Raw genomic sequence first — 24758 nt, 5'->3', positions numbered from 1 at the left:
ATAAAAATAATATATATATATATATATATATGATTCATGGATCTTTTCATTCAACAAGCTTTCATTTGAGTGCATTCAAACAGAAAAACATCTGAAAAATCTTGCTTTAAGTCAGGTTCACACTTTACGATTTTGCCATCTGAGACAAATTTCGGGATCATACAATTTCTGTAGCACAAAATGTGGTTTTTGCATGAAGTGTATTCACCATCAGATGATTTCTTCGCTTCACAACGATTCTCAGCCTCCAATGAAGTTCTGGCGGTGAAATTTTGTTGCAGCTGTGCGGTGACCACTCGTATATGCTGTCAACAGCACCACTGGGACCAAAATCCTGGATGTGTATCGTACAGTCTGACTGCTAACATCACACAGTGTGCCATGACTCTTTTACCCAAGATCTCATTGGGATCATGTACAACAATTGTAGAGGACTAGAACAATCGTACTGTATGTGCCTGGCTTAAGCTTAAACTGTCAGACCTTCACTACAGACAGCTTCTTACGCCCCTGTATTCACCCCAATAAAATAGCCGAATGTGGTAAACCCCTAGGAAAATGTCATCCTCAAAAAAAAAAATGTTTCTTTCCGATCAGATGCCTTGAACAGATACTACATGAAAGATTGAGATCTGAGGTTATTTCCTGTAAAAATATTGCAAATGCCAAGAGTGTAGAGGCCGTAAAACCACTTAAAAATATACTCACAAAATACCACAGGGATAAAGGAAATGTATCAGTCTCCTGGTTTTCGTTTCAGTCTTTGAAGCAGGAAGTCTTGTTGTCTTTTCTCTGCAAGGAGCTCTTGAATTCTTTTATTATGCGTTTTCTCACGGAACGACACTCGCTTTCTGGGGACAAAGTGGTTGAGTGCGACTTCGTTTGGACTGGCAATCCTGTAGGACATGTCGATGGAGTTATTCTCCTTCTTGTCTTCTGACCGATGGAGACTGATTATGGCAGGAGGGTTTGTTGCAGTAACATTAGGCTGTAGCATTGTCACAAACGTTGTCCCGATGTTTTTATTCTCAAGTGTGCTTGTATATTGTGGAGTGGTTGGCCAAGGCTCTACAAACTCTGATGATTCAGATTCTGAGAAGTGTTCGGTTGAGATATCGCTCCAGGTTTCGTCCTCGTAGAAGGGGGTGCTGGTTTCCTCTTCGTAGTCGAGTGTGCTGGGATGCTTAGTGTGCACAGTGACAGAACCAATGGTGAAAGGGACTGTGGTTCCTGGTTTTAGGGTTATTGGGTTCACAGTGGATGTGTAGCCCCAAGATGTGGGCTCAGTGCTGATGTTTCTCGATCTGCTGAATGATGCCGTGATTGTTGTGCCAGGCTTCTGTGAAGTTCTGTACAGCTGTGTTGTGAGAACAGGAGCCGTTGCGGTGGGAGTTATGGGAGGGGCGACAATGGTGTACATCCAGGGTCTCGTCAGGTTGAATTCAGTGGTGTAGTTGCCCTCGTTGCAGGACTTGCAGCACATCTGCCTGTAGCCCGGATTGGAGCAGTACGTACTGAGAACCTCCATCCGACAGAACACAGACTTGTCTCCTTTACAGCGGGATCCTGAAAGATAAATTAACGGGATGCTCAGTGTGGAGTTAGTGATGTCAATACAATAATGGGAAATAATACAAATGAAATTAGAAAAAATAAGATAAGAAAATTTAAATATTAATAATGTAAAAAATATGAAAATGAAAGAAGCATGCATGCACCCTGGCAGATTGTTAGTGACTTTAATATAATAATAGGAAAAAAAAAAAAAATTAAATAAGAATATATATATATATATATATATACATACACACACACTGTCATGTATAAATTTAAAACTATATTAAAATAGAAAATAATTATTTTAAATCGTAATAATATTTAAAAATATTAGTTTTTTCTGTATTTTTGATGTATGTGTGTGTGTAAATATTATAATATGAAAATAATATAACAACAAGAGAACAACAATGAAATATTAAAATGAACAAAGCAGAACACTAAGAAAAGTGTAAAATGTGAAATGCAGTCTGAGCAAACCAGCAACATAAAATTAGAGCACAAATTCAGAGGATTTAAGTATTCAATATATTACTTGACCCTTTATTCCCATAAACACAGCCGACAAGAAACCACATTAGTTACATAGAGACTTCCTGCCAAATATAGAGCATGTACAAGACAACACATACAACTTTTCTCAGTACAATGTAAACTGCTTTGAATTGTCACACCATTCACAGTTTAGTAAACACTTTGGTAAAACATCTCAACACCATCAAATCCATTGAAAAACACAATTTTGAGGAATATAGTTCTAAAAAATGGAAATGGCACATCCTGTATTAGATTTAAACAATCACGTAATGTAACTGCACGTAATGTAAGGAAATGCTACGCTCTGGAATGAAAGAGCCGTGACAAATAAGACCTACAGGTGCCAGAATTCAGCAGAGATCTGACTACAGGCCAAACGCTGCCTTCAACACTCCATTTGATATCAGTTTAAAACAGTTTTAATTACTAATAAGTCCAGATGCAAGGTGCTTTGAATATGTAATTCCAGAACGGGCTAGAAGAACAGTCTAAACAAATGCTACCATTAGTGCTTTTATTTGTAAAGCTCGTATTGAAGTCTTGTGTGATAAATAAAGGAGGGTTATCAGTCTGGACCCTGTCATATTTATTTCAGTTACTCAGATGAACAGCCATTCCCATTAAAAAAGGACCACGTGCGCGCACACACACACACACACACACACACACACACACACACACAATCATATGCTTTATAATCCTTTAAATTATCATTATAACCTTAAATACTGTTTTAAACATGATATATACTGTATACGTATTTCAAATCATTACTTTCCAGGCAAGGAAACATGGCCTGTAAGGTCAAAATACATAGATAAATACAATATATTACTTTTGTTACTGGTGTAAGAGATAACAGTCATTGAATATGTTATTAACGTTACTAAGTATGTTCAACGTCATTTAATATATACACATAATTGCTGTATAGTTTTAAAAAAAGGCCGTTAGACATTGTCTGCATCGCTATAGCCTCATCTTTCCACAGACTAACAACAATCATACAGCAACAGCAGTGAGAGACCATGATATAACCGAAGATCTGAGGAGCAGCAACTGTCTACACTTGCTTAGCTGTAAACATCCATATTTGTTGTTGTTCTTTTCTTTAGCTGCCTCTTTTCGAAATTTGGTGGGCATGCAAATGTAAACCTGCATCCCTTCAACCTAAAATAAGGCAAAAATGTCTGATGTGAGTGGAAAACAAACACGCAGAAGCATGAGGTATTTTTTATCCTTCAAAAGGATGTCAAACATCGACACGCAACTGATTTATAAAATAAATATGTGAGTGTTAAAGCCTGCATCACCTTACCATTCTAGTCTTTTCATCATATAGAAAAAAATGGGTAAAAAATTATGAATTGCGCCGTAAAAGTTGCTTTTTCATGATTCCTTCTATATACTGAGTTCTTAAACCATTTTTCAAGAAAATATATACAAAAATACATGACCTTTAACAGTCAAAATAAATTAAAATTATGGCCCACATTGTCATTTTAGTGATATATTCTTTATGCTCATCTTATATATGTATTTAATTGACAAACTGACTGAAATGCTCCAGTTACCGACAGTACCGGACCAACTCCCTCGCACAGAGGAGTTTGTTGAATGATTCACCCTGGAAGTCGTTACAACAGTCATATCCATATTGCCTGAAGTAGCACAACCATCACGGCTTCTCAAAACAAGGCTTCTTCTGCACAGGCACTTACTGCCCTCTTTCAATGCAATTTTAGGCCGTGTTTAGCCCTCAGCCCTGTATAAGATCACATACAGAGCGAACAAGTGCGGAGGAAAGAAATGGCCTGAAGAATTCCCTCGGATGAAGGAAAAGTTAAGATTCTGAGAGGGACAGAGAAGCGGTCAGGACAGAGTGTAACAGAGCCATAGCATAAGAGAGAGAGGCAGGGTCCAGGAAAGAGCGGCCATGCAGTACACAGCAGGCTGATGACTGGAGATGGGTCGTTTACTTGAGGAGATCTTCGGAGCTGAGAACTCGGGGTTTGCTCTGGAGAGCCACTGGATGAGGAAATTCCCTCTGTCATCTGGGAGTTAAGAGAGGATTTAAGAACATTATTTATAACATTATGTTATTTTGGTTTTGAAAGAGTCTTAAAGGGGTCATATGATGCGATTTCAAGTTTTCCTTTCTCTTTGGAGAGTTACAAGCTATTCGTGAATAGATAAGATCCCTAAAGTTGCAAAGACTAAAGTCTCAAATGTCTACGTCACTGTGTGGGAAGATTTGCATAACGCCGCCCAAATGTTCACGCAAAGAAAGAAGGCGTAACATTATTGTTGCTGCCGCTGCCGCCATTTCATGAAGACGCTGTGTGTTTCGTTGCGAAAGCGAAACTGCTTTGTTTGGTCTACCAAAAGAGGACACAACTAGAAATCAGTGGTTAAGTTGTATTTACAACACTGTTCCAGAACAGTTCAACCCAAATATTCAGATGTGTTTCCTGAACCTGGGAGAGTAGCCTACAATGACGGCTGTTCTGACTCACAGCCTGTAAGTACGTTTTCATATTTAAAGAATTTGCCACTGATGATTGTTACAGCCGGCTTTTTAGGCTGCAACAAAGAGGAGTCCAGATGCAGCAATACTTAGCAAAACATTTATTTTAACACAACGATAATAACATAAATGTAACATCAATGAAGGAACGAGTCAGGGCCGGGCAGGAAACTCAGCACAACGCAGACCGTCGAGCTCCATGCCGGAGACGATCGCCCAAACCATGTGCCCCGCACCAACACGCCAGGCACTCTTAACTCTGTGTCCAACAAGTGTCAGGTGTGCGAGCCACACCCCCCCCTCCAAGCGGCACCTAAAACACACACACACACACACCCCACAAGTGCACGCACAGCCTGAGCTGGGACGTCACATGATTCAAACGTGAGTTTTGAGCAGTGTAGAGTAGCGCTTGAGTAGTTGTTTGTCATTTCTCTGATCACAAATGCAGACATGGGTTTATGTTTACGATGCAATGCAACGCTTAAAAAGACAGTATAAGTCATTATAATCCGTAATTATGTCCCCACTGGATGCAACAAATACCTAGTTTATAATGGGTTTTATTGTTTTGTCTCATCGCGCCGGGACACGGCATCACAGTATGGTAAGGGGTGTAACATTTCCTTTACACGCTTGAGGTATTTGGCCAATCACAACGCACTGGATAGCTGGCCAATCAGAGCACACCTCGCTTTTCAGACCGATGAGCTTTGTAAAAATCGACGCATTTCAAAAAGGCGGGGCATAGAGGAGAAACAATAATGTACAGTATGTGGAAAATAATGTTTTTGAACCTTAAACCGCATAAACACATTTCATTATGCCAAATACACAAAACAATGTTCTTTTTTAGCAACATCATATGACCCCTTTAAGTGAATTCTGAGGAGCCGTATAGGTCGCAGCGGACACTTACTTGGACACGGAGCAAGCAGACATGATCTGATGCTCTCGGGCTTGGTGTCCATGCAGATGCCGATGGCATTATCAGGGGTGCTGCACAGGACTTGCCGCTCCTGAGTCCCATTACCACAGGCCACTGAGCACTGCACACAAATGCAGAACATAAAAACATATACAGTAGCAGAATGGGACGCAGTAATAAGGTAACATTGATAAACCTATACTACAGGTGTTTTGAAAAAAGCCTCATGCTTACCAAGGCTGCATATATTTGATTAAAAATACAGTACAAATAGTAATATTTGGAAAATAGTTTTACAATTTAAAACGACTGTTTTCTATTTTAATATATATTTTAAAATGTAATTATGGCAAAGCTGAATTTTCAGCAGCCATTACTCCAGTCTTCCGTGTCACATGATCCTTCAGGTATCATTCTAATATGCTGATTTGGTGCTCGGTTATTATCAGCATTGCCATCACAGGAATAGACTGCATTTTATAATGTATTAAAATAGAAAACAGTTATAGTGTGCCAGTAGTGTACATTCACAATGTATTAAGACTTTGAGTATAAGTTATGACATTACGTGAATAATGGCATAATGTTTTGAGAAGAAGGTTGTTATGTTAAAGCTGCAGTCCGTAACTTTTGGCGCTCTAGCGGTTAATAAACAGAAATGCGTGCGTCTTGCGGAAGAACATTGTAGCCGGAGCTACTTCTCTCTGTTTATGTCTATGGCGGATCACGCAGGTACTGGGCTACTCCGCAGCGGTACCTACCCGAACCAGTCTAAAATAGTCAGAATATAAACATTTATTATAGGTGTACCGTAGTGATTCAGGACAAGCCAAAAACACGGTTTGGAAAATGGATTCATGGTGTACTCGCTTATTATATAAATTTTGTAAATTTTGAACACAAAAAAGTTACGGACTGCAGCTTTAAAGTAGTAATATTTTGAGAATAAAATTGTGGGTGAACTATGCCTTTAACACAATGATGTTTCTTACTTTTAGCATCACTGACGCTAAAATACAGCAACTGATATAGATGCTGATACAAGAGTCTTTCTTTTAGAATATCACTGATATTCTGGCCAATAAGATGTTTGATAATAATTTTCATGTCATGGCCAACAATCAATAAATAAACGATATTACAATTATTATTTATTATTCTTTTTATTACCATTTCATCTAAAATAAATAAAAAATAAAGCAGTAAACACTAAAATCAATAATTGATTTTATATTTAGGCATATTATCATTATAATATCATAATATACAGTATGAAAAATTGATATCCGTTTTGTGATTTAATAGTGTTATTAAATGAGACACATTAATCAAAATGTTTTTATGTGAGTGTTAAAGGTAATCTAAATGTAAAAATGTGCATGAAAAATGAAATATCCAACTCTTAAAACTTTAATCACACTCATACTTACCTGAGACCAAGGTCCAGTTCTCCACTGTGCAGGGCATAGGTGACGATTACAGGGTCGTCGCCCTTCAGGCCGGTCGTCATTGCAATACTTAGCATTGATGGCTTTGTATGAACCGTCCAGTTCAGGTCTCACACAGCGCACGGGTCGGGTCTGAGAACCGGTCTTACCACATGATTTACTGCACTCTTCCCATTCTCCTGTCACCCAGCTGAAATACATATTAAAGCATGTCAACATATTCTGTTACACCAAATACACAAAATAATGATCTTTAAAAAAGCATCATATGACCCCTTTAAAAAAAGTTAACTAACCCCTCATACCCTTACACCATCATCCATAACTCATTTAGACATTAACCTTACAACTGTATGATATTGGTTTGCAAACTACCACATGGTGAACCTCGTTTGCTTACATTGGTTCTGAGCACTCCTTCTGGTTGCAGGCTCGACTGATGGCGCGAGGTTTGGGTATGTTGGCGCAGAGTGTGCGGTGTACCATTTTGCCATCCGACTTCCTCTGGCACCCAAAACGTGTGTACTGTTTCCCTACAAGCCAGACAAACAGACAAAACGCCACAATGCAAGCTGTTGTCTCCTACCACTGATCCAAGTTTCACTCAAAGCTCATGTCTGTCAGGGTTGTGCACGATTCAGAGTTGAATTAAGAATGAAATTTTTTAGCAATTTTCTTCAACTGAATACAGAATGCAGAAATGCACTTTAAGGAATAATAATAATAATAATAATAATAATAATAATAATAAAACAATACTTTTTATTATGAATTACACATAAGCATACATTACCTTTTAAAAGTTTGGGGTCACTAATATTTGTTTTTTGAAAGAAATGAATACTTTTATTCAGATTTCTACTTAATATAAAGGCTGTTCTTTTGAACTTTACATTTATCTTAAATCTTGAAAAAACAAAAAAGTCTCACATTTCCACAAAGATATTAAGCAGCACAACTGTTTTCAACATTGATCCAGTCGTGTCTAAAGTGAATGTAAACAGACGTGCCAAAAAATAGGATATGGTCAAAAGATCGGATCTGTGCATTAAGACTTGCAGTGTAAACGTAGCCTGTCTTAATGAGTGAGTTGAATCCTTAAATCAACTGATTTGTTTAAAATGCTAATTAATTTAACTTAGCAAACGACTGTACTTATACTCTGTTTGAACCATTTACTGGTCCATGTAATGCTGAGAAACAAAACACTGTGTTGCTCAGAGATGCATTGATCGGGCAAAACAGAATTTTGTGTCTGAAATTTATTCAGTAACTTGTTGTTTATTGTACATTTACCATCATGCAGATATTCGGAAAAACAGGACTGTAGTTTGTGTGATAGGCTCCTATATCGTAGGCATTCATTAAATGCAGGGTTCGTTCAACCAATAAATTTCAATTACTTTTAAGCCAATATTCATGACCTAATGCTCCATTATTTTACACAAATGTTCAGATTTATCATAGCATATGCTAAGGAAAATTAATGATTATTAATACTATCTGTTTGCTTTCTAATAAGCACAGACTTATTACTTATGCCTGAAGTTACTTCATTACTTCAGGCATGAAGGTACGTCTTTGCCAGACGTTACTTTATGCAGAAAACATAAGTTAGGCTACATAATCACATAACTGAATGCCAGAATGTTAAGTATATTGTAATATGCTTAGCCAGTATTATAAATTAAACTCAGGACCTGAATTTTGTTTTAGAAACAGTTTTGATGGAAAACATTCAGGTACAGAAATGCTGCAGAAATGGAATAAACTGTAAATTAAAAACAGCAAATTCACTGTAAATTAAACAACAGATTAATTTTTAAAATTAAAGTTACAAAAGTTATTCAGTCAAGAGCAGTGAGTGATTTTGTCTTTTATTGTTAACATTAATTATACTGTATACAATTAATAGGCAACATGTCTAGCCTAGTCAAAGTTTAGATGTAATATTAAATAGTCACTATAATACAATAAACAGGATGTGATCTCTCAGTTGAGAGATCAAAACCCTGAAATAACACTGAGCAGAAAAAAAACAAAGATTATTATGAAATATTATCATAAAAATGTATCGTCATATATGTGTCCTTTTATGTCAGATTCTTAAATTTAATAAATTCAATCTGAATAAAAAAACATGTTGGCTATTAACAATCAAATAAAGTGACAGCAGCTTTTAGTATACCTGCTGTCTGTCAGTCTGTGTTAAAGAACAAAAGAAAAAAATCACTCTGCTCAAATCTGCTCTTGACTAAATAACTTCTTCATATTTAATATGGATTAATATGTAAATATAATCTATATCTGTGACTTTATACATCATAGTATTTTGTTCCTGAATAGTAGCAGCTACTGTTAGTTTTAGGCTAGTTGTATGCAGTTGAAATGCGGCTAATAATTTCTGACTGTCACATAACTGAACAAATGTAAACGGGTTAAGGCGGGGACCCCTACAAGGCGGGGCCCCTGGGCTGCAGCCCATTCAAGCCCAATGGTAAGTGTGATGATAATGTGACACTGAAGACTGGAGTAATGACTTTTCCTTCACATGAATAAATTACATTTTTAATTTATTAAAAGTGAACACATTTCTTTTGAATTGTAATAATAATTCACAATATTAATGTTTTTGTTGTATGTTTACATAAGAGACTTTTGAACTGTTTTGTACATAATACATAAATTTTTTTTTAAATTTAAAGAAATTCCACTTATTAAAATATGCATTTTTAAAATAGTATTTCATTGTCATTCCTAAATAAATTCTAATTCAACATAATATTGGACACGGTCAATTCAATTAAAAATTCTAACTCTATTGAAAGTGAATTGAAAAGAAGCCAGTTCATATATATTGCTTTGTACCTCCGCCACATGGCTTGGAGCAGTGCGACCACTTCCTGAGAGCCCACTCGAAGTAAATTGTGTCGTCCTGAGGCAGGGTGTTCTCCATTGAGGAGAGCGGATCTTCTGGCAGGATGTATTTGTATGAAAGCGTGACTTTAGAAATGCTCTGAGACTGGACCTGGAGAAGATGTTTGATATTGGTTAAGCATGTTACTTTAAAAAAAATACATTCTGTTGATTGGCCTTATTGGTATCATGTGATTTAACTTTAATTGTTAATAGTTTACCCAAAGATGAAAATTAAGTCATTGTTTACTCACCCTGGTGTTATTTTAATGCTGCATCCCTTCTTATTTTGGGCCACAAAAGGATATAAAAAAAAATACACTGCTTGTGCTTCTCCATAAAATGGTAGTGGATGGCGACCAGCATAAAGCTTTAAAAAAAAGAAAGAAAAAAGCCACAAAAGTATCAATGAATGGTCCCATGTGACATGTGTCATAAAGACACATTTATATGCAAACACCATGTAAAAGTGAATTTTGCATCCGATGTCCCCTTTAAATAGTACATTAAATTTAGCTTTGTTTTTCACCAAACCCTCAGAACGCTTGGAATGTATGATACGTGTTGCATGGGACCATTTTGTGGTACTTTTGCATTTGTTTTTAAAGCCTGATACTTGTCACTATTCACTGCCAGTGTATGGACGAGTGCGAGCAGGGCTTTTTTTTGTTTATTTCTCCTTACATGGTCTGAAAAAGAAGGGCGAACGCCATTGGAACAACACCAGGTTGATTAAGTAATGACTGAATTTTCAATTCTGGGTGAACTATACCTAACCACTACTAGACATACTGCCCTTATTTACCCTGAAAGCTGTTTAGGTTTAGTTCTGGATTTACAGTTATCTACTTTGGTAATTTTGGCTGATATAATGCTCATTCTCACCATAATGAGAACTCCATATTTGAGTGGTCCGGTGGTCTGGACCGTCTCCATGTCATCATTGTTAGTGTACTCCCACGCCACACCTTTTTCAATTACTGTACGTGACTCAGGAAAATCACCCTCGTCATTCAGAAAGATATGATCTGTGGCCTGGTTCTTCACCACTAGCAGAGGACAATTTAACATTAGGACAATCTTAATTCTATGCAGTCCAATTCATGCACCCAGTGAGACACAAACAAGGATCAATCTTCATCAAGCTGATTTTATACACATTTCTTGTACCTATAAATCACAGTATTGGAAGGCATTACTTCTAAGTAGCTAAGGTGCTTCATGGTCACTGAGCTGGAGCTCCTAATGTTCTCAGCGTCAGGAGGAGTCCAAATCTCTCCATCAATAACAAATGAGCTAGAATACCTAGAATATGTGGAGTTCCTTTGAATTCACGGATCTGTATGTGGCGTGCTCCTCTAGGAATCTCCAGGATCTTCAGAAAACCTAAGGATACAATTTACAAAAATAAAATAAGATTTGAGAATTGAAGAATTTCCTGATTGTGGTGAAATTTTAAAATGAATCTGGGTTGAAAACACTGAGTGAACTGCACAGGTCATGTATGGAGACCTGTTCATGGAGTCTGCGGTGAGGGAAGAAGCTCACCTGGTTTCCTCGTGCTGCGGGTGAAATTTCCTTTGACAATCTTGCAGGTGGAGTTGTCTCCTCCACACACGCCACACTTATCATCCTCTAGCTCCGAGGCTATAACATTGTCACAGCCCACTTTCTGTGCAGAGAGCAGGGTTTAAGAGATCCAAAAATATATAGAGACAGATGCTGACTTTAGATAAACTGACCAGATTAACAGAAATGTTATTTTACAGAATTTTTTTGTAGGAACTTAAAATGTTTTTTTTAATTAAATCGAGGATCACTTTAAATCAATTTAAAAGTTTTACATATTAAGAAATGATTAGTACTTTTGAAAAATGTTTAAAATCACATGTGAGTAACATGTTGAGATCACATGACCAGCTGAAAACTCTATTTTTGCAGTGAAAACAAACAGGGCATTTCCAGAATTGAATCTGTAACTGCAAGATTTTGCTTTTGAGTGGAATGCATCATCCATGGCAATAAATGTCATCATAAAGGCTAAGACAACAGTGCTATTGACCAGCAATTTTGTATGAAATATTACGCATAGATGGTAAATTTACTCTAAAATGAATCTTAATTCTAACCAGAACTCCTGTTTGCAAATAAAATCAGTAAACATCAGTAAAAGGTAGGAAATACTCTTGAGCACATGACTGCATGGAAACAATCACAGATCCCATCTTTCCTTTAGTGAGTTCTAGTGCTGTTGCACATTCAAACCCCGCCTTTTCCAGACATTCATATTCCTCTCAGATTATAAAGTAATACATCTAGCAATGGATCTTTTAATTCCACTAGCAAAACATCGAGATCTAAGCATGTACTTCATCAGTCTGCCTTACTCACAGGACTTAGCAGTCATGTATTCCACCAATAACAGAACTATCTAAACACAGACCATTGAAGACAGCATCCTATTCTAGCGAATCAACAATTTACCTGGCAGTGAGGAGCGGAAAGGCCTCAGAAGTCTGATTAGGCCTGATATTATTCATTCTATGACATTTTGAACTTCAGTGATGGATGGTTTGTGTGGGTGTGTTTGAATAACCTTTACCTCACATTCCCCACGCACACACACGCTGTAAGGGTCTTTGTAGGAACAACGTGTGCCATCATGCACCATTCTCTTCATGGATATCACGTCTCCGGTCTCTTTTGACTGGCAGTACAGTTGACATCTTTCTTCAGCTGTCCAAAAAAAAAACAGACCACAGACAAATTCATACAATTCCTATTTGTAGTTCTAGCACACATATACATTTTTGCATGTTTTTGAATTGATGGAATTAATATATTGATTTTATTGTATTTTATCAAACATTTTTTATATTTAAATTCAATCAAGATTAATTAAATATGGCACCACATTTACTTACATTTATTATTTACAACACTTTTTTTTCTAGTGTGTTTGAAGAATTCCATTACTTTATTCAAGCTGACACTTTAGAATGTTAAAATGAATGAAAAATTTAAATATAAAAATATAAATGTAAATGTAACATCTTGGTTACGTACGTAACCCTTGTTCCCTGATGGCGGGATTTGAGACTTTATGTTATGTTGACATTAGGGGTCTTACCTGGGAGCCCTAATCACCTCTGAGTTTAAGAGAAAACGACAATGAGGATTGGTGAGTGGATTTTGCATGTCACGCCACTCCCCCATACATATGGGTATATAAGATGGCAGCGTACATCCACTCATTCAGGTTTATACTGAGGAGCCGATACTGTGTCCCCACACTCAGCGAGTGGTTCAGGCTTGTGGCAAGGGGACATAACGTCTCTGTTCCCTCCATCAGGGAACGAGGGTTACGTACATAATCGAGATATTCACTATCTATCTGTCACTATGAGTTATGTCGTGACGACATTAGGGGTCCTATGGAAAGCGCCACAACCACTGAACGTCGTTACCACTGTGGCGCTGCAAATGCTGACAAGCTGTGGCATGCCAAGGCAAATGCCAACGCATAAGTCGTAACCTTCCCAGTGCCCCAGAGCAAATTCACTGACCTTGGTGCCAAGAGGGGCCAATGGTGAGTACATCACTGCTGGAGAAGGCCATGCTGCTGAAGGCCATCCACAGAAATTCTTTAACAGAAGGAATTTTAACTTCTGGAACAGACTTGCTTCAGATCTTTTCCCTTTTCTTTCTTCCAGCAAGGCTAGATGAAAACGTTGGGGAAGCATGCCTAAGTCCATGGGTAAGGCTGCTACTGAGACCACATCCTACCCGTAGGGAGGTGATATGTGGAGATACTAATATGGAATGACCCAAGAGGAGCAATACTACATATGGAATAGGTCTCTGAGGTAAGTGCTGGAGGATGCTCGACCAGGGTTCGCCATCCTGGGAACTCATCTGGGAGTATAAAGGCTCTCACATCCCCTTGTGATGGGGAATGGAGCAGCAAGTGTGACACTGAGCCAGTTCTTCCCACCACTTACATGTCTCCCAACATATGGGAAGAAACCGGCTCTTTGCAAAGGTTGTAAAACCTTCCGAAGGTGTTAGGTGTCGCCCAGCCAACAGCTCTGCAAGTGTCTGCCAGAGAGGCGCAGTGCGCCAAAGCCCAGGAGGAAGCTACACTCCGGGCAGAGTGAACTCTCACCCCCAGGGGGCACGGCTCGCCTTGGGATTGATACGCCAAGGCAATGGCATCCTATTAGGGGTAGGAATCGCAGGGTACCTCACGATACGATACGAATCATGATACATGGATCAAGATACGATAATATCACGAATAAAGCGATTCTGCGATAATCGATATATTGCTAGACAATCCTATAACGATACATCACGATATCTGTCTAACTATGAAAACAAAATGCCTGTGAAAAGGTTAAGTGCAAGTTTTCTCTCTTTATTCAAGTCCAAACTGATAGAAAACAGCACAAAAAGTTCTGTAAATCAAATTTAACATGTTAAGTAAATTAATAATTTTATTCTTGGACTTATTAAAAGTTACACATTTCTTTTTGTGTAAACCAACACATTTAACTGCTTATCAACTTTATATAGGCTATATATATATATATAAAACCTGATACATTTTCAAAAATTAACCTTGAGTGTTTTCTCAACCTTTCCTCTCCTCTTAAAACGGAGCCCCGCACATGACATAGCCGTTCACATCGCCTCTTTTGCGCGCTCAAGTTCGTTATTTCAAATGTAGATGCGCAGCAAGCACACACACTGCACACTTCTGCGCCGCATTACGGCTCTGACAAGGTTTTGTTTCGTCGTCCATGCCATAGGTGCAGATTAGGTTTCTGCCGGTCGGTGCTCACTGCCCACACTGCAAAACACGCACTTGTAATATCTAAAGAGAGAGAGAGCATCCAGTTTTGTTGACATAAAACTGGACGCGCCGCTCTCTCTCACTCATATAGTGAGGGAAATCCACCTGTGATCCGAGCTGAGAGGTTAGGCTACTCACGGACTCAATATGCGCTCTGCAATGATAACATGATCGATGCCTACAGTCCGCGCTGATAGCTGTTCTGGGGCAGTTTTTTAGTTCTCATCTCCATAAACATAAGACGCCGGTGCATCTCTGATTTGTTGTTGGTCTACCATTACGCTCGTATTTCTTCTTCGCTGTGAATTACAATTTCCGTTCATCTGACCATCCGCAATCTGGGAAGCGCCACCACAAGAAGTCTGGAGGTACTGCCGCTCCGGTAAGCCAAAGTGGTAAACAGCCACAGTGTAGGTATGAATTTAGATCTTTTGTATGTTTAAAAATATATCGATACTTGGTGCCAGAGTATCGATAACGTCTCGCGGCCGGAAATATCGCGATAAATCGGCACATCGATTTATCGTCCCACCCCTACCACTATCCAGTGGGCCAACCTCTGCCTGGAGACAGCCTGTCCTTTCTGCTGGCCTCCATAGCAGACAAAGAGCTGCTCTGAGCTTCTGAAGCTCCGGGTGCGATCCACGTATATGTGCAATTAGGAAGAAAACAGGTCTACCTGAGATTCCCCGAATCGACTCCAGATCAGCTGAACCACCTGGGGATGGAGATGGTGGGCGAGTTGCGACATGATCGTAGACCTCCCTGATGTTTGATGTACGATACAGCCGCAGTGCTGTCCATGCGGACCAACACGTGCTTGCTCTGCAGCAGTGACCATAACCGCCGCAAAGCTAGAAGCACTGGCAGCAACTCCAGGCAGTTGATGTGCCAAAGCAGTCGAGGCCCTGTCCAGGACCCCGAGGCTGCCTGCCCGTTGCAAGTAGCGCCCCAGCCTGTCCTGATAACAACATGCCAGGACACTTGTATTGAGGGCACCCCTGCCCGTATAAAAGCAAGGTCCGACCAGGGGCTGAATGTGCGGCGACGCATCAGCGTGATAACGACATGATGTGTGCCACGGCGCCATGCCCATCTCGGGACTCAACTGTGTAACCAGTGCTGAAGTGGTCTTATATGAAGTAATTCAAGTGGAATGACTGTGGCTGCGAATGCCATATGCCCCAGGAGCCTCTGAAATTGTTTCAGTGGTTCTACCGTCCTGTCTCTGAAGGAACTCAGGCAGTTCAGCACTGATTGGGCACACTCGTTGGTAAGACGCGCCGTCATGTTGACTGATTCCAACTCCATACAGAGAAAGGAGATTCTCTGCATGGGGGAGAGCTTGCTCTTTTTCCCAGTTGACCCGAAGCCCCAACCGCCTGAAGTGCTGGAGCACCAGGTCCCTGTGATCACACAACTGTTCTCGCAACTGAGCCATGATGAGCCAGTCGTCGAGATAGTTGAGGATCCTGATGCCCACTTCCCATAGTAGGACAAGGGTGCCATCCATGTTTTTGGTAAAGATATGGGGGGACAGGGACAGCCTGAAGGGTCTTCTTTGAAGACTTAGCGGCAGCCTGGGACATGGGGGGCACTGCCTTGTTGTGTGGAGCTCGACGTGCCGGCCTTGATGTTGTCTCAGTGCGGGACAGAGCTGCCGTGGAGGACGCAGGAGTGCACTCAAAGTGACAAGCAGACTGTTGGCCGGCCTTCGACGGAGGATCCGTCAGCAGGAGGATCACGTCGGGCAAGATGTGCTTGATGGCCTCAGTCTGATTCTGTACTGCCGAGAACTGCTGGGCAAAGTCCTCGACAATGTCACCGAACAGGCCAGCCTGGGATATAGGAGCGTCAAGAAAGTGAACTTTGATGACATCTCTCATCTCAACCAGGTTGAGCCAGAGATGATGCTCTTGGACCACCAGAGTGTACATTACCTGCCTGAGGGACCACGACGTGACTTTCGTCGCCCGGAGGGCGAAGTCAGTCACCATGTGCAGTTCCTGCATCAACCCTGGGTCAGTACTACCTTTGTGCATTTGTTTTAACGCCTTGGCCTAGTGGACCTGCAGGATGGCCATGGTATGCAGGGCAGAGGCGGCTTGGCCTGCAGCGCTGTAAGCTTTGGCAGCCAGGGTTGACGTCAGCTTACAGGTCTTGGACAGGAGGCGCTGACGATTCCTTGAGGTGGAAGTGTTTTGCCAGCACAGGTGCACCGCAATCTCTCTCTCTGCCTGGGGAATGTCAACGTGCCCCCTAGCTGCCCCGCCATCAAGGGTAGTGAGGATGGAGGAAGTCGACGAGCGGCTTCTGGCCGTAAAAGGGGCCTTCCATGACTTTGCGACTTCCTCATGCACCTCCGAGAAGAAAGGAACCGGGGCTGGACGCGGTTGAGAGCCGCACCCCATGCCGAGAAACCAATCATCCATACACGAGCTCTCAGGGCTGGGTGGTGTGTTCACCTCCAGCTGATGCTTTATATAGCGTTCATGTAAACACTACGTTCGGATTCATCAATCAGAATGAATTCATTCCGATGGAAGCAAAAAGTGTCCATGTAAACGTACCTATTGTCACACTCAGATCTCCCAGAGCACTAACCAGCGATTCCCTGCTTGTAGCAGGGAAACCGGGACGGGTAGTGACAGAGGGATCTCTACCTTTCCTGAGAAAGGAGAGATGCACTTGCAGCGTTGCCATGGTCATGCGCTCGCAGTGCGGGCATGAACCATCCATAAACACGTCTCTTCCTACGAAACTGCTCTTTTGTGAAATGAAGCGCCCAGGGGAGTCACGCTGCTGAGAGGGGGACACAGCTGAATGCGCCGTTATGCCAAATCGTGAAGAGAAGATGTGGTTAATGGCCGTGAACTGCTTTCTCATCCAGTCGGCTCCGAAGCAAAAATCTGAATGAGTGGATGCACGCAGCCATCTTGTGGCAAGATCTATACCTGTATGTACGGGGGAGTGGCTCAGTATGCAAAATCCACTTGCCAATTCTCAATGGCGTTTTCTTTCAAACTCAGAGGTGATTGAGGCTCCCAAGTAAGACCCCTAATGTCGTCACGACATAACTCGTAGTGACCAACAGATAGGGAACAATACAAATATATTTAAAATGTATGGACTGGTAAAGATAATGTTACATTTTAGATTCTGTTAATATGTTCATATTGTTCATTTCAGCATACATTACCATTCAAAAGTTTGGGGTCAGTAAGATTAAAAAAATAAATAAATAAATAAATTATTTTTATTTTGGCAAGGATGCATTTAATTGTTCAAAAGTGACAGTAAAGTTACAAAGTTACAAAATATTTTATTAAATAAATGATGTTCTTTTCAACTTCCCATACAATGAAGAATCCACTGAAATATGAAGCAATAGCGCCCTTCTGCTTTGGGTGTCCCGAGTTTGAGCCCTGGCTTGTGGACCTTTTCTGATCCCATCCCTCCTCTCTCCCCCACTTCCCTTCCTTTCTAGCTACTGTCCTATCATAATAAAGGCAAAAATGCCAAAAACAAATATAAAAAAAAAAGAAATATGAAGTAGAAAATCTGTTTACAACAGCATAACTGTTTCAAGCATCAAACCAGCATAACAGAATGATTTCTGAAGAATCATGTGATACTGAAGACTGGAATAATGACACCCATCACAGGAATTAATTAAATTTTAAAGTATATTTAAATAGAAAATAGTTATTTTTTTATTCAAATAATATTTCACAATATTACTGTTTTTACTGTATTTTTGATCAAGGAAATGCAGCCTTGGTGAACATAAGAGACTCATTTTAAAAATATTATAAAATCTTACCAAGTATATGGTAGTATACATCCAAACATACAGAAATGTACCTGAATGAATACTTGTAAAAAGTAAGGCGCTTAAAAAGTTAAAAAGTAAACAAAAAAGTAAACAACCACACTTTACACATACAAATACCTGTAAATACTAATGAATCATATTGCTACTTCTAGACAATTCATATGGATGCATTTAGTAAGAATGCCACTGATATCAGGTTTGCGGTGCAATGATAATTATTTTAGAGCTAAAAGAAGGTGTCTGCTACATAAAAAAATCATAAATCAACAAAAGATTAAAAACAACAAAAACAAAATAACTGTCTCCACTGCAACATTGTTCTTACTGAATGTGCACTGAAATGAAGACTGTTTACTCCCATCAGCAGTAGAGGGGGAGGTTGGAGTGATATTAGCTGGCTACCTGCATTCCCTCTACTGTAGCAGTAATTCGGTCCCAGTGGATAACTGGAGATGCCATTGCTGCTTAATCACATTTCCATGTGCGTTTCTTCCAACCGCTGCCGTCCAGCTCTTGGCTGATGCCCTTCTCAATGACTGGGCCAAACCTTTGGTGAATGTTTCCAAGCAACTAAGAGCAACTCTCCAGTTGAGTAACAACCCTATTTCTCTCTCTAAAGTCTTAATGATGAAGTTACCAAATAAAGACATATATAAATAATGATACCATGATCCCAAAGGAGAGATACAGTCACTTTTTTCCTGAATGTTTTGGTTTCATTCTTTCCATGAATTTAAGTTCCATCCTCTTTGTTGTTCTGCATTAAGGTCTTGATGGCTCGGCATAAAACTATTAAAAACTATTAAAAGGGTAACTTTTTTCCCCGCAATTCTGAGTTTATATCTCACAATTCTGACTTTTTTCTCAGAATTGTGAGAATGAAGAGTTTAATACCATGTGACTGTGCAATGTCTTTTTCACCAGCATAAAATGAGACTGAACAAAAATGGAAATTGATGTGGAAATGCATAACACTAAATAAATCAGGTCATCTCTCACATTCAGGGTGCTCGTAGGGCAGCCAATGGTGTTTGGTGCCCTCATGCTCAAAGTGGGGGTTCCACATCTCGCACTGCTCCTCTCTAAAGTCAGCTAGGGCCTTTGCACACTCTTCCATGTTACAGAGCTGGAACTCATAGTTGTTTCCATAACAAGTGCGCCCCCCGTTGGCCGGACTACAACATAGAACAGATTTGTTCAAGTCAATGAGGAGAAATGTGAGAAGATGAGAATACCGTTTTCACCGATTTGAAGACACTCACCTTGGGTTGTTACACTCGCGAGTGCGGAACCGTACTCCACCATCACAGGTACGAGAACAGGAGCCAAACTTGGTCCACTGACCCCAGTGACCATCCTGCCTAAGAATGTCTGGTGTCAGCTTGATACAGTGACCCTTAAAACATTGCTAGAGAAATAAAGTGAGAGAGAGGGAGAAAAGAAAAAAAATGGTATCTGGTATTTTGATTCTGGGTATATGCTCAGGTTCTGAGTATAAGATCTAACCTTTCCTGCAGCACACTTGGTCCCGTCGATAGGAGGGCCCTTCTTGGTCTTGCAAAAGAAAGGGTTCTCGGGGTGGCTGCACCACAGCTGCTTGCAAGGATCGTAGGTGCTGTACTAAAAGAAACAGTCATGCTCGCATTCATATACAGAGACCAAGTGACCAGCCCAGATTACATGGCCTTGTAGTGGCAGAGAAATGGGAAAGTGGCAGAAGTCTTGTTTTTTAAAGTGTTTTTAAATTGTTTTCAGAGATTTTATTTTTGCCTTTCTTGCTTACAGATGAATAACCTGCTTGCACCTGCTTAAACAACATTATTTCTTATTATAGAACATGCTGAACGTAAAAAGTGGAGTCCAGCAGTCCAGAAATGTTTCTATTTTGCATAATTTCTTTTTTAATTTATCACATTTTTAAACAAATCTTTATTTTACTTTTCACAACAGGAAACCATTGATAACAATAGGCACATTTTTTTTCATGTGTCAGAAATTAGTTGCCAGAATACAATACAAACCTGCTGTACATGGGAAATACATCTACAAGAACAGTTAATAACTAAAAAGTTCATAATTAATACTTTAAGAATAATAATAAATATGTAAATCAGACAGATACGGATTTAAAATGAAAAGAAAAATGATTAAAAATAATAAAAAAATCAAAATAAATTAATACATTTAATAAAATAAATAAATGAATACAAATACATATGATCACTTACCCAACTTATAGTCTAAATTATATATTTTTTATTACAAATTACATAATTGCCATAACAATTTTAGATAAAAAAAAAAAGAACTGAAATCTGATGATTTTGTTCTCCAGACTGATTTAAGAATAATCCAAAGAGCATCTCGTGTATCAAAGGAAGTAAGAACATATGATTGTCTCTACAAATAGTTACATTATCAATGTAATAATTTGATTACATCTTATTAGTCACCTAGAGATGCAGTGCAGAATCTTAAATATTCTTAATTTTATTAAAGCTGCATTCACACTGTCAGTTTTTGGGATTGACAACCACATTCACTTACAGGTGTGAGTCTCGAAATGTCCCGTTCACACAGCAGCTTACAATAGCGTTTTGAATACTGTCTGTATGAATGTGCAATGGGAGTCAAGTCCATATTCCTTACCAGTGACCATAGCGACAATGACCAAAGTAATATCAAAGATGGCGACGTCTATAAAACTGAAAAGTCTTTTCACTTTTTGACATGACAAGAGTCCAATCGAGCCGTGAGCATTTGAGTCGCGCATAGAACAAAAAACCGAAGGGAGCACCTCCAGTGGAGAAGAACATTGACTGGATCTAAACCTTCAGATGACACACGCATGACGCATCTCTGTAAGTTAGCGAAACCACACATGAAAACCCGCAACACATGGTAGACAACCGTTTGTGACATGTAGACAGAGCGGCTCTCTCGCAGTGTATGATGTGACAGACAGCTAGCAGTCCAGTCCTGTTCCATTCACACAACGAGTTTTCTGAGAATGTCGTTGTGAGTCCTGAAAATTTATGGGTATGAGTTTGGTTATAGAATGTGGTTGTCACTCCCGTAAATAACAGTACTGTGTGTGAACATAACCATATTAAGGACTCAAATACAGGACTGATAACCTGATAAAACTTTATTTATATGAAGGTTTAAATAAAAACAAACATCCCACATTTTCAGTATTATCTCATTATCCTAACTTGAACCCAGTATACTGCATTGCCAGGTTTACTAACTATAAACCTAACTAGTTTATGTGGTTGAATGTGGAGTGAGATGGCATGCCAGGTTGGTTGGTGTGACGAAGTCTCTCTTTCACTCACCGCAGTGCACATCATGTAGCCCATGCCGAAGTCAAAGCGGCACTGGTCGTTCATAGAGTAATGCAGACCAGGCAGCTGGGGCAGAGTTGGCCACTCATGATCAAAGGGGTCGTCACGGAGACAGTCATATGTACTGCATGAGTTATAGTACTATCTTAGAATGTGTAATCAAGGAACAGGATGAATAATAGAATATTCATATGTCACAAAGCAGGAAGTTACCAAAACCAAGTAACTTACTTGAGGTATCGCCTGAGCTCCTGTTCACTGCATCGGGACCAATGAAAGCGGTGGAAGGCTGCTTGAACCAGAGGAGCCATTATACTGCCCATTGGAACCTCATCCCCACACTCATTCGCCTGGCCATCATGCTCCATCCCCAGTCTGAATATAATAAAAAATATGCACTAACTCTATGCAGTTTTCTTCTGTACTGAATGGAAATGTGGGTGAGAGAATGGATATATGTAACAAATAATATATTATGTATATTTTTATCCAATGTAATATATAATGTATTCAAATATATAACATAACATATACAGTTTGTGAACCCTTTAGAATTTTCTGTATTTCTGCATAATTAGATTTTCACACAAATCCTGAAAGTAGACAAAGAGAATCCAATCAAACAAAGGAGACAAAAATATATACTTTGTAATTTATTTATTGAGAAAAGTGATCCGGTGTTAAACATTTGTGAGTGGCAAAAGTATGTGAATCTTTGCTTTCAGTATCTGGTGTGACCCCCTTTTGCAGCAATAACTGCAATTAACGTTTCGTGTAACTGCTGATCAGTCCTGCACAACGGCTTGTAGGAATTTTAGCCCATTCCTCAGTACAGAACTACTTCAACTCTGTGATGTTGGTGGGTTTCCTCCTATGAACTGCTTGCTTCAGGTCCTTCCACAAAATGTAAATTGGATTAAGGTCCGGAATTTGACTCAGTCATTCCAAAATGTTGACTTTGTTCTTCTTTAACCATTCTTTGGTAAAATGACTTGTGTGCTTAGGGTCGTTGTCTTGCTGCATGACCCACTTTCTCTTGAGATTCAGTTCTCGGATATATGCCCTGACATTTTCCTTCAGAATTTACTGGTATAATTCAGAATTCATTGTTCCATCAATGATGGCAAGCCGTCCTGGACCAGATGCAGCAAAACAGGCCCAAACCATGATACTACCACCACCATGTTTCACAGATGGGATAAGGTTCTTATGCTGGAATGCAGTGTTTTCTTTCTCCAAACATAATGCTGCTCATTTAAATGTTCTATTTTGGTCTCATCCATCCACAAAACATTTCACCAGTATTCCTCTGGCTTGTCCACATTATCGTTAGCAAACTGCAGATGTGCAGCAATGTTCTTTTTGGAGAGCAGTGGCTTTCTTCTTGCGACGCTGCCATGGACACCATGGTTGTACAGTGTTCTCCTGATAGTCCAACCTCTTTAGAGATGGCTTTGAAACCTTTTCTAGCCTGATGAACAACATCAACTCTTTTTCTGAGGTCCTCAGAGATCTCATTTGTTTGTGCCATGATACACTTCCACAAACATGACCAAACTTTGATAGATCCCTATTCTTTAAATAAAACAGGGCACACACTGACACCTGATAGTCATCTCACTGATTAAAAACACCTCTGAACAGATGGACTCTAATTTCACCTTCAAATTAACAGCTAATCCTAGAGATTCACATACTTTTGCCGCTCATAGATATGTAATATTGGATAATTTTCCTGAATAAATAAATGACAAAGTATATATTTTCATCTCATTGGTTTGATTGGGTTCTCTTTGTCAACTTTCAGGACTTATATTTTGGGTTATATTTATGCAGAAATATAGACAATTCTAAAGGATTCACAAACTTTCAAGCAGCACTGTATACACAACATCTTCTTTGTTTGCAGTGATATACAAAATATTATCAAATATTTAGAAATATAAATGACAGAATTTCTAGTTTTATTGATTGTTTTTGTGGCAGATAAATACTTCTCTGGTTTAAAAAAAAAAAAAAAAAAAAGATCTGATATTCAAAGATATTACCGTCCACCCAGTAGCTTCAATATAGTTAACTTCTTATTAGTGGCTTGAATTTTAAATAATTAGTGGTTTTTGTTGAACTACTAGTAATTGAACTACTTTAAATTATGATTAACTTGGGGCTTGACTCTTTCATATTAGCTTCTCCAACAATGGTCAGTGGTGGCATATTATGGTGGAAGTTTTGATAAAGTTTTTCTCACACATGTCCTGTCTCATGGGCCACAACAAAAGCTGACGAGAAGCCATCCTCATGGTTCAGAGTGCAACTTCTCACAGGGTGACACATTCCTGTAACAGGAGCATAACCTGCAAAGAGAAGGAAGATAAATCGTTGTCAGCGATTTATGCTGCATTAAATTGTGGTAAGATTACAATCCACTCTTCCAGTTACACAAATTTTAATTGGTCTGCATATCTGAGATTTTTGATGTACTGTACATGCATCATGTTATGTTTACATGTAAGTTCATGGGATTTCAAAAGTATTACCTTGCATGCCAGTGGGCCCAAACTCTTGTCTGGTAAGGAAAATGGCATGATCGTGGTATTCTGCATCATTCTTGTCCTCTTTTTGCTGCAGGAAGGCCCAGCGACAGACATTCTCCAGACTCTGAGCAGCGTTGCCCAGCTCAATCAAACCCATGGACTGACAAAACCAACACAAATCAAAGGTTAATACATGACACTGTTAATTGACACAATTTAGTTTTAGAATTTTAGAAACCACTGTAGAATCCAAGACAAAAAAAAAAAAAAGGAA

General features: G+C 39.4%; 1 protein-coding gene across 1 annotated transcript in view; it reads right to left on the bottom strand.

Annotated features, from left to right (window-relative positions):
- Window positions 1-118: 118 nt before the first annotated feature.
- LOC107667595 (A disintegrin and metalloproteinase with thrombospondin motifs 2-like) overlaps window positions 119-24758 on the bottom strand; it is a 79293-nt gene continuing 54653 nt past the window's right edge. The window contains exons 6-22 of the mRNA XM_016459306.1: window positions 24488-24644; window positions 24199-24304; window positions 22182-22325; window positions 21942-22074; window positions 20110-20223; window positions 19866-20011; window positions 19603-19778; window positions 12516-12649; window positions 11462-11585; window positions 11219-11299; window positions 10799-10962; window positions 9866-10025; window positions 7398-7530; window positions 6980-7187; window positions 5541-5670; window positions 4074-4148; window positions 119-1566 (exon numbers count right to left, since the gene is read on the bottom strand). Coding sequence (XP_016314792.1) covers window positions 737-1566; window positions 4074-4148; window positions 5541-5670; window positions 6980-7187; window positions 7398-7530; window positions 9866-10025; window positions 10799-10962; window positions 11219-11299; window positions 11462-11585; window positions 12516-12649; window positions 19603-19778; window positions 19866-20011; window positions 20110-20223; window positions 21942-22074; window positions 22182-22325; window positions 24199-24304; window positions 24488-24644 — 3015 coding nt within the window. The 3' untranslated portion in view covers window positions 119-736. The remainder of the gene's footprint in view (window positions 1567-4073; window positions 4149-5540; window positions 5671-6979; window positions 7188-7397; window positions 7531-9865; window positions 10026-10798; window positions 10963-11218; window positions 11300-11461; window positions 11586-12515; window positions 12650-19602; window positions 19779-19865; window positions 20012-20109; window positions 20224-21941; window positions 22075-22181; window positions 22326-24198; window positions 24305-24487; window positions 24645-24758) is intronic.

Source organism: Sinocyclocheilus anshuiensis, unplaced genomic scaffold, assembly GCF_001515605.1.
Source record: "Sinocyclocheilus anshuiensis isolate Anshui unplaced genomic scaffold, SAMN03320099.WGS_v1.1 scaffold1903, whole genome shotgun sequence".
Classification (NCBI taxonomy): Eukaryota; Metazoa; Chordata; class Actinopteri; order Cypriniformes; family Cyprinidae; genus Sinocyclocheilus; species Sinocyclocheilus anshuiensis.
The sequence above is the reverse complement of the archived record's forward strand: the minus strand, read 5'-3'. Positions and strand labels throughout refer to the sequence as shown.